The sequence below is a fragment of the Oculina patagonica genome, chromosome 9 (assembly GCF_052425735.1).
Source record: "Oculina patagonica isolate OP01 chromosome 9, crgOcupat, whole genome shotgun sequence".
Taxonomy (NCBI): Eukaryota; Metazoa; Cnidaria; class Anthozoa; order Scleractinia; family Oculinidae; genus Oculina; species Oculina patagonica.
The window spans coordinates 27,633,816-27,643,364 of record NC_135766.1 but is presented as its reverse complement, the minus strand read 5'-3'; the positions used below and the strand labels follow the sequence as shown (position 1 = coordinate 27,643,364).

Sequence of the window (9,549 nt, the reverse complement as noted above, 5' to 3'; positions counted from 1 at the left end):
CTGTACAATCGTTTCTCGAGACGTTTGGAAAGTTCGATATTCCCGTTAAAAAGGACATATGGGCGATGGCTCTTACTGAGATATCCTCTTACCATTCAAGCCAAGCGGATGACCCACCCAAGATTCAATTTTTTGAAGACCAATTGACAGTTAGGGTTATTTCATCAAATTCTGACATTACTTATCACAAGAAATGTCTAAAGACAATATTATTGAAGCTTTCGAAGGAAGCGACTTTTGACTGTGAACACATTGCAGGCTATTCAAGAGAGTACATCACGTTGCTTAAAAAGATCAACTTTGTGGAAAATAACCTTCAGCTAAAATGCAAAGAGGTACAGGTTGATTTTGATGAAGAGAACCTTAACGTTTGGGTGAAGGGTCCTAAAGATCAGTTGAAAATTGCAATGGAACAATTTCTGGAACAGGAGGTGGCGGTACGTGGGTATGAAAAAGATTTAGAGCTTTCTCAGACTGTATTACAAGTGTTGAGTACAGTAAAAGGCAAAGAGGCTATTGAGGAGGTATTGGAACATCACAGATTAAAAACTGTAATTGGATTTACACGCCTTAGCAGTCATTTAAAGCATCTTAGTGCAAAGGTGCTAGGAAATTCCGATGAACATGTTCAGGAGGCAGTCACTCGAATTTCCGAAATAGCGACCGAAGAAAAACTACAATTAGATAAGGACAGTGTTCCTTTGAAATCAACACCAGAATGGTCTGCGCTTTGTAAGACGATCATTGCAGAAACTGGAGTGTTAATCCAAAACGACGACTTAAATGACATTTCGGTGGTAGGATTTACAGAGGATGTCAGAAGCTCAATAAAAACGATACAACTGTTTCTCGAAAATAATTCCATCAGAAAAGAACTGGTTGTTTGTCCCTATGAGGACATTAAGCAATACATAAAAGAATACCGAGAAGAAGACTTGCGTTCAATAGAAAAAAAGATGGCTAGATATGATGTGACGATTCAAGACGGAGAGCGCAAGCAATTTTACATTTCAGGTCGAGGAGATGGCCTTCGACAGGCAAAGGCACTGCTTGATGGGATTATTCACAATATAGCAGTTAGAAACTTTATTATTGAACAGCCTGGTCTTCGGAAAACATTTGAAAGGGGCAAAGGAGACTCCCTCATCAAAGTGGTAGGAAAAGATCACAATTGTCTCATACGAATAAAAAAGAAGTTTCTACAGAAGAACGATGGCGATAGAAATGAGGCGACGCAGTCAGCAGCCACAGAAACCGACTCCGAGAGTGATGACGACAACTCAGATTTGATGACGTCAGTCGGAGAGCATTTCTTCGTTACTGCTCAGCGACAAAAGATCTCCTGGAAAACTGGAAACATTGCCGAAGAACAGGTATGTAATTAAAAATAAAAGTAGAAATGGTTAACAACTATTCACCAAAGTGGAGGTGGCTATCCACTGACACTAAGGTGAAAAGTTGTTTTAGTATATACTTAAACAGCGAGATAATTTAACCCAAAAAGAATTTCTTTTAAATCATATATTCCCATTAAATATTACAGTTTTCGCAAGTGAGTTGCCCGGAGATGAATACCAAAAATTATCCCATGTCTAAGTAGTCAATCAGCACGCGCCAACAACGTTATCCACTGTTTAAGTACATATTTATAACCGACGTTGAATATCTAAAAATCAGGATAAAATAAGATGCATAGAAAAAGGAAAATCAGGATACAAGACTTTTAACTGGATGTAAACCTTTAATTGCAGTCTTTGCGATTCAGTGTGATAATTGAAGCAACTAAGAAGTAGTCAATTTCCATTAGACGCGGTAGTCCGAATGATAAGCTCTTTTGGATTACGTATAGAGTGGTTCAGCTTACAGCTCTGGCCGAAAAAAATTCGCTGGGTTTAGGACAAAATGCTTTACTCTCACAGGACCTCTCTCCACTGACCCAGGGGTATAAATGGGTACCATTGAACTTTAGTAGCAGTAGCATCCGATCCAGGGAGGAGTAGTCCTAGTTGCTTAATGTTACAAAAACCTGGACAAATTCATGTGATATGAGCTACTTGAAATAGGCCAACGTTGGCCTTTCGGCTTAAATTTTTGTCATATTACAGGGGAGGGGGGGGGGTGAAGAAACTCCCTTTGTTACACGACTGAAAAAAGGGTCATAGCGGTGCCGGGCAACCGAATGTGCGCAGTAGCTATCGAATGGTTGCTAAGGGCACAGTGAATAGCTTGACAAAGTCATTGTCTAGTTTGCATGTCTTGGTCTTGACCGTGCACAATACACAATAGCTACTTGCATTTTGTTTGTTCTTTTGAAGTTTGCCGGACATCACAACAACACTGCACCGCACTCGCACCGTTTCCAGGCACTGCTATGTCTCCAAAGAAAAATTCCGACTTTCTTCCCTCCCCCCCCCTCCCGTCATATTATAAACTAAACAGTGCAAGAGCTTCATGGTTATGTGTCATATAATGTTTATATACTGTTACTGTTTATATGCTATTGAAATTGTAAAATGTTTCACTGATTACTCCTAGGTTCATACTGTGGTTAGTCCTGAGGGAGAATGTTCAAAAGCAATTAGGAGTGCTAACCCAGCCATAAACCAATACCTTGGAAATTTACAAGAAGGAGAAATTTCTGTTTCGCCTGGTTTCAACTTGCCATGTAATCAAGTGATCCACACTTGCTGTTCTGGTTGGAATAATGGCCAAGGGGAGAAAGTAGGTGCAAATAATTGTAAGTTAATGATAATGATAATAGGAAGAACAAAATTGTCTGTAGCAGCAGCAGTAGCAGTTGCAGTGGCAGTGGTAATGGCAGTGGCAGTGGCAGTGGCAGTGGCAGTGACAGTAGCAGTGGCAGTGGCAGTGGCAGTGGCAGTGGCAGTGGCAGTGGCAGTGGCAGTGGCAGTGGCAGTGGCAGTGGCAGTGGCAGTGGCAGTGGCAGTGGCAGTGGCAGTGGCAGTGGCAGTGGCAGTGGCAGTGGCAGTGGCAGTGGCAGTGGCAGTGGCAGTGGCAGTGGCAGTGGCAGTGGCAGTGGCAGTGGCAGTGGCAGTGGCAGTGGCAGTGGCAGTGGCAGTGGCAGTGGTGGTGGTGGTGGTGGTGGTGGTGGTAGTAGTAGTAGTAGTAGTAGTAGTAGTAGTAATTTGGTAGCAAAAGTGATGCTAGTGGTAGTTGATGATGTTATCATTTCGTTTGTTTCTTTATTTCTTCATTGTAGACTCTTAGAGCCATTGTCCAGAAGTCGCTTCACAAGGTTGTTGAATTGGAAGGGTACTCAATTGCATTCCCTATTATCGGAACTGGAATCCTAAACTTCCCTCCAAACAAATCTTGCCGAATCATGTTAGACGAAACACTCAAATTTTGCAAGAAAAATCCGCGTTCATGCCTTAAGGACATCCGCTTTATCGTGTTTCATCAGAATCAAAGTATATTCGAGGCCTTTCGTCAGGAAATGAGCATTGTGCAAGAACGTGAAGGAAAGCAAGCAGTGTCGTTGACAAGAGTCCAAAACAATAACAAAATGAGCTGTTTGAATATCGAGGTCGTAATGGGCGATTTGACTCAAGAGAAAACTGACGCCATTGTCAACATGATTGGACCAGATATGAACATGAATAACGCAGGGGAGTTAAGCAAATCAATAGCCCTATCAAGTGGTCCACAAATACAGCTTGAATGCAGTCGATTGGGGCAGCAGGAAGCGGGATCAGCCGTAATTACAACAGGCGGAAATTTGCAAGCGGGTCACGTCATTCATTTGGTTCCAGGCTTTGGATCGTTTAAAGAAAAGATTTTCAGTTGCCTCGAAAACTGTCTACAGCTTGCAGAGACGAGAGGTCTGCGATCCATTTCACTCCCGGCGGTTGGAACAGGAAGATATGGCATTTCAGCTGCGGAATCAGCAGACATCATTTTCCAGGCGCTCAAAAACTTTGAAGGACGATTTGTCAACATCCGACATGTGAGGATCATTATATCGCAACATAGGATAATCAAGGAGTTTGAACGAAAGCAGTCAATTCATGTATCAAGGCAAGCGCTTGCTACAACACACACAGAAGACAGTAACCGAGTTGGTATCGAGATCATAACTGGTGATCTAACTCATGAAAATACAGATGCCATTTTTAACATTATAAATACAGATATGACTATGAGTAATGCTGGAGAACTGAGCAAAGCAATTGCTAGTGCCGGAGGTCAACAGGTAGAGGAAGAGTGCAAAAGACTAGGTCCACAACGAGGCGGAACAGCTGTTGTTACAAATGGCGGTAATTTAAAAGCACGGTATATCATTCATTTGATCCCTATTTCGTCCGATAAACAGCATCTTCAGAAGTGTCTTGAAGAAGGTCTACGGCTGGCTGACGCAAGAAGGTTCCAATCCATTTCAGTTCCAGCAATTGGCACAGGTGGATATGGCATGTCCGCTGTGGTTTCGGCCAGCATGATTTTCCAGGCTCTCGGAAACGTTTGTAAGACATGTGTCAATATTCAAAAGGTCAGAATTGTAGTACTTAATCAACAACTGATTGACGCTTTTCAACAAGAACAACAAGAACAGAAGAGAAAGAATGTTCATCTTCCTAGATATACAACCAAAACGATACAGCAAAGTGTTATAGTGAAGGTCACAGGCAACGATCAAGAAAGCGTCTCCAAGGCAGTCGATGCTATAAAGAGTGGCTTCTCTGATGACTGTTCATATGACGAAGTAAAAGACGGAGGAGTTTCTATACTTTCTGAAAGTCAAGTTAGCCTCCTTTTGAAAGAAGAGTACAAACGTGACGTTGAAATGACCATCGACCCCAAGATGAATGGCATCATATTACGTGGGGACGAACGAGAGGTACCTAAAATGGTATCGAAGATTTTCCAAGAGATAAGCCAACGAAAGAAAGAGCAAGAAGAGCAGCAAGAACATGAAAACGCCCTAATGGTTGCCAAAACCATAGATTGGGCGTACGAATTTAATGGAGAAAAGACTCATTTTGATTTAAAAACGAATTATAAATTAGAGATGTCGCACAGCAAGGAGGAACCAAGTGTAAAAGTGTCTTTACGAGGAGACGATTTTGTCATCGATCTAAATACGAAAATGGGCTATGGACAACACAATGGCGAACAAGTAACTCTGATTCGGAAACTAAAGCAAGCAGAAGGTAACTTTTATTAAGATTAACTAATATTAACATTTAGATATTATAATGGACTTTGTTTCTGAATGAAGGCTAGTGACATTTCGTTTGTTCGTTCCTTCGTTCCTCCGTTCTTTCGCTTGTTTTTTTTTTGCTCGTTCGTTCTTGTTCTTTCGTTTGTTCGTTCTTCTGTTCATTCGTTCGTTCTTTTGTTCATTCTGTTAGTGTAGTCAGACATTCAGTCAAGCTCACCTATACATGACTCCCGGCTTGAAACGATCCTAAACCGACTGATCTATTCCTGTTTCTCTTGATCCTTGCGATGTAAAATGAAATAGCTGAAATAGTGGGATCACTTACATTATTGCTGACTGCTCTGTTTTTAAGAAATCCCTCTCCCCGAGCATTGGTCCGTAATGAAGCCAGAAGAGGACGTAGTAACAGTGGAACTTGACACAACTTCACCAGAGTACGGAGACGTCTTCAATAAATTTTTTACCACTGCGACTGGCGCGACCATCACCAGAATTGAGCGAGTTCAAAATCCATTTAGATATCGATCATACATGTTACGAAAGCAAAAGATGGACAAAGACAATGGTGGAACTAACGAACGACAGCTTTTTCACGGGACAACTAATGAGAGCACAAATGCCATTAACACACAAGGATTTAACAGAAGCTTCTGTGGAAAAAATGGTGAGTATCGTATCATTTCTTCTTTGCCAAACCTTCAAGAAAACATCAATCATGAGGCTAGGGAGGTGTTACATAGTTTGCGGTATGTCAAAAAAGACAGTTCGTGGTGTTAAGGTTTAATTTTAGTCGGCACAGTTCTTTCGGACCAGGAATGTTTCGTTGGTGTCTACCTTACCGATGTCAATAAAACCTGATATATATACTGGTTTAGCCTTAGGGTTAACAGTTATTTGTTTAGTGGTTATACAGTCGAAGCTTTCTTAACGGACACTCTCGTAAGCGGACAGCTCTACTTACGGCCGCCTTGTTTGAAACCCCGTTGTAACTCCCATACAAACTCTGTATTTTTACATTCTCGTAAGCGGACATTCCCGTAAGCGGCCGCGGATACTTTCAGAGATTACGACTTAGACTTTTTCTTTGTTTTTAAGCTCCCGTAAGCGTACACCCCAAAGAAATTCTGTTAACAACCTCTGTAAATTGTTTTTATCAATCAACTTCACATCGCCATTCGTGACAATGATTTTACAGTAATTACAGGACCACACTTCAGTGCTTGTTTTGTCGTCATCCACGTCCGTCCGGTTATTGTTAGCTGGGCAAGCTCGCGTAAGCGGCCATATATCCCCTACACATCTAGTGGCCGATCACGAGAACCATTCTCGTAAGCGGCCAGCTCCAGTTACGGACACTTTTTTCGCGTCCCGAGGGTGTCCGCTTACGAGAGCTTCGACTGTACTATCAAATCAGAATTACTTTGTTATTGGCAATATATACAAAACATGTTTTAACTCGTGAGCATATGTTGTTCGGATATCGCTAAGATGATCGCCGAGGGTATAAAAAGAAGTTAACGCTTAAAGTGCTGAAGTTATTCAAAAAGACCCGTTTTTTAACCTTTAATATGATTTGGCACTACGGTGCTAAATTTATCTAAACTTTGCTAGAAATGCACTTTCTTACACAGCAGCCAGATTTTGATGAAGACTTCATGATACTTTGGGACATTCCTTTTGTGTTTTTTTTGTGTTTTTTTTTTTTTTTTTTTTTCTGCGGAACCATTCCGATTTTTCCCTTGCTTCGTTCCTTTTCGGTTTTCTTTGCTTTCTTATTTTCGCTAACTTCTATTCTGTACATCCTTTCTCCTGGCCTGAAAAGTTCTGATCGTAATTAAGGAGAAAACCCTAGAAAGTAGACCTTGAATGCAATTGAATGTTTCATAAAGTGATAAAGCTAATCTCTCTCCTCCGCAGAGGCCTCTTTCGTGGGGGAAGGCGAAAAAACACGGGGGGAGGAAGGCGAAAACACGAAAAATGAAAAATAGGGGGAGCGCGGGGAACAACGGGAAGGGCGAAGGAGCGGAGGCCTCGGTCTCCCTCCTTTCCTTTCCCCTTCCCAGTTTGCTCCGCGCGCTTTGGTTTCGATTCTCTCCAGGCTCCGCGCGCTTACTTTTCACCTCTCCCCGTTCCTCTCCCTATTTCCCAGCCCGTACGAAACACGAAAGAGACCTCTGCGGAGGAGAGAGTGGTAAAGTAATAAGGTAGTTTGAAACGGAGGTATCCCTTTGCAGCAAAATAAATGGAACCGCAGAGAAAGCAGAAAGGGAAATAAATTTTCAAGGAAAATACTGCCACACTATTTTAAAACCCAGGCATCGCCCCCTTTCCCATCAACCTTAAGATTCCGAAACGAAACGTGACTTTTTCTATGAAAATAGCCCGATTCTTGTTGAAGCAGTGCAGTGAAGCAGTGCCATACTTTATACTTTAAAGTTTTGTAATGAGGGCTTCTGAAATAGTGAAAAAATCTTGCTATAATGCCCAAAATAACATTCCTGAGGCTCTGAAAATTCAATTTTTTCTGGGGGAGCATGCCCCCGGACCCCCCCCCCCCCCTCCCACTCTGTTATGTACCAAAGACCATTATTTTAAACCAACAACTTATTGGTTACAAATTCAGTCAAACCATTCTAACAAACGGCATCCACAATAAAACATTTCAGCCAATGTCAGCTATTTGGGGAAGTGGTTTTTCTACAGTGATACATTCTTTAGTCACAAGGCTTAACAAATTTTAATTTCACTTGATCGTCATTTTTTTTTTTTTGGGGGGGGGGGGGGTCATCAAAAACATGGATTTCGAGGGGCCATTACATATAATACTAAATAGTGACGGCTATCTATCATATCCCACCAGCCCCCCCCCCCCCCCTAACCCATAAAAAATGAGCGGTCCCTTATAGTGTATAAAATTGTTTTAGTAATTTATTTTTGGGAAGGTGAACTCTTTGCAAATGTTTTCAAATTGCAATCCTTGCGCGTTAATATTCAGTCATTATTACACATAATTATGCAATTACTTCTTTAATCAACCAATCAAAATCCCGCCCCGGTTTTTGGGTAGTGACGTCACCGGATGGCATAAGCGGCCGACTTTTTCAGAGGTATCTTTTCGGGGGCAGACGTCTGAAATTCAGGCTAAGTAGTTCCAAACATCGCAACATTTAATTTTATTTTAATTTTGCAGGAGTATTTTTTGGGCAAGGTGTTTACTTTGCCAGAGACGCATGCTACTCAATAAAGTTTACACTGGCTGAAGATGTGGAACGGCGCATGTACCTTTCTCGGGTCTTGGTTGGAGACTTCTGCGAAGGTAACCCAGAAATGAAAGCTCCTCCACCGAAAGACCCTAACAGACCCGCCATATTGTACGATTCTACAGTTAACAAGCCAGTCAATCCTGAGATCTTCGTGGCATTTTCTGATGATCAGTGTTACCCTGAATACCTCATAACTTTCCAATATAATGAACCACCCCCTGTTTAGTTAGATTACCTGGCCCTATTTTTATAATAGTTAGAGTAGAAGTCTTGCTTGTGGTGTCGGTTTTAACTTGATTCACGTATGCACCATGAAAGTATGAAACGTATGAAAACGAATGAAAACGTATCACGTATGAAAGCATTCCTTACTGTTATCGACCTTAATGGAATACCCATAGAGAAATTCTGTACCCCAAGACTTGTGATACCAAAATATATTTTTTTTACTTCCTTTTTCTTAAAAAATTGAGTAGAGAAAAGAAAACCTTTTTCATTTGGCGTTAAAAAGAAAGGGGCATCAATTTTAGTAATCGAAACATTTTATTGTCATCAAAGCACAGCCGGCCCAAGCTCACGATAAGAGGAGTTAAAATAATTAACTGTTGTTATCTTGTATCTCAGGTCGATCCGAGGCGTTTTAAGCGAGTTATACCTTTTTTTTTCGGATCGGCCTGATAAACGAGATAACAACAGACATAATGACAAGACATTGAGGTAAGTTGATTTTAATTATTTATTTTATTTAGCTATAAGTTCGAAAGGGTTTTCTCCCATACAAACCTTTATAAATGAGAACCGTTGTAACACCTACATATGCTACCAGTCGAGAGTCACGTTTCGCTGACGGTAGCAAAAGAGTATTATGTTAATTATTTTAAGTTCTCTTATCGTGAGCTTGGGCCGCTTGTGATCAAAGCAAACAATATATACAATGTAGAAAACAAGTAAAAATAAATATGTATAAAAAATAAAAGTACTTCAACCTTGTCTTGAAAGTGGTGCATTGATCTAGGAATGGAACCTGGAAAATAATTTTCTGGAAGTGTGAATTTTCTTTTCGTTTGCTGTTTTAGCTGGATGTAAATTTAAAATATTTCTGGGGAA

At 41.0% G+C, this 9,549-nt stretch overlaps 1 protein-coding gene across 1 annotated transcript; it reads left to right on the top strand.

Moving 5' to 3' along the window:
- Positions 1 to 632: 632 nt before the first annotated feature.
- LOC144664637 (protein mono-ADP-ribosyltransferase PARP14-like) lies at positions 633 to 8,740 on the top strand. Its single transcript, XM_078525802.1, has 5 exons — positions 633 to 1,373; positions 2,536 to 2,721; positions 3,221 to 5,168; positions 5,532 to 5,843; positions 8,370 to 8,740. Exons 1-5 carry the CDS (start codon positions 957 to 959, stop codon positions 8,666 to 8,668), a joined length of 3,162 nt encoding a protein of 1,053 aa, XP_078381928.1. The 5' UTR covers positions 633 to 956; the 3' UTR covers positions 8,669 to 8,740.
- The last annotated feature ends 809 nt before the right edge of the window (positions 8,741 to 9,549 follow it).

Bases quoted from the DNA above. Each gene is read 5' to 3' on its own strand.
- LOC144664637 (XM_078525802.1), top strand. From the start codon at position 957: ATGGCTAGATATGATGTGACGATTCAAGACGGAGAGCGCAAGCAATTT. The intron at 5,169-5,531 runs GTAACTTTTATT...TCTGTTTTTAAG, and splicing joins GAAACTAAAGCAAGCAGAAG to AAATCCCTCTCCCCGAGCAT. The intron at 5,844-8,369 runs GTGAGTATCGTA...TTAATTTTGCAG, and splicing joins AAGCTTCTGTGGAAAAAATG to GAGTATTTTTTGGGCAAGGT.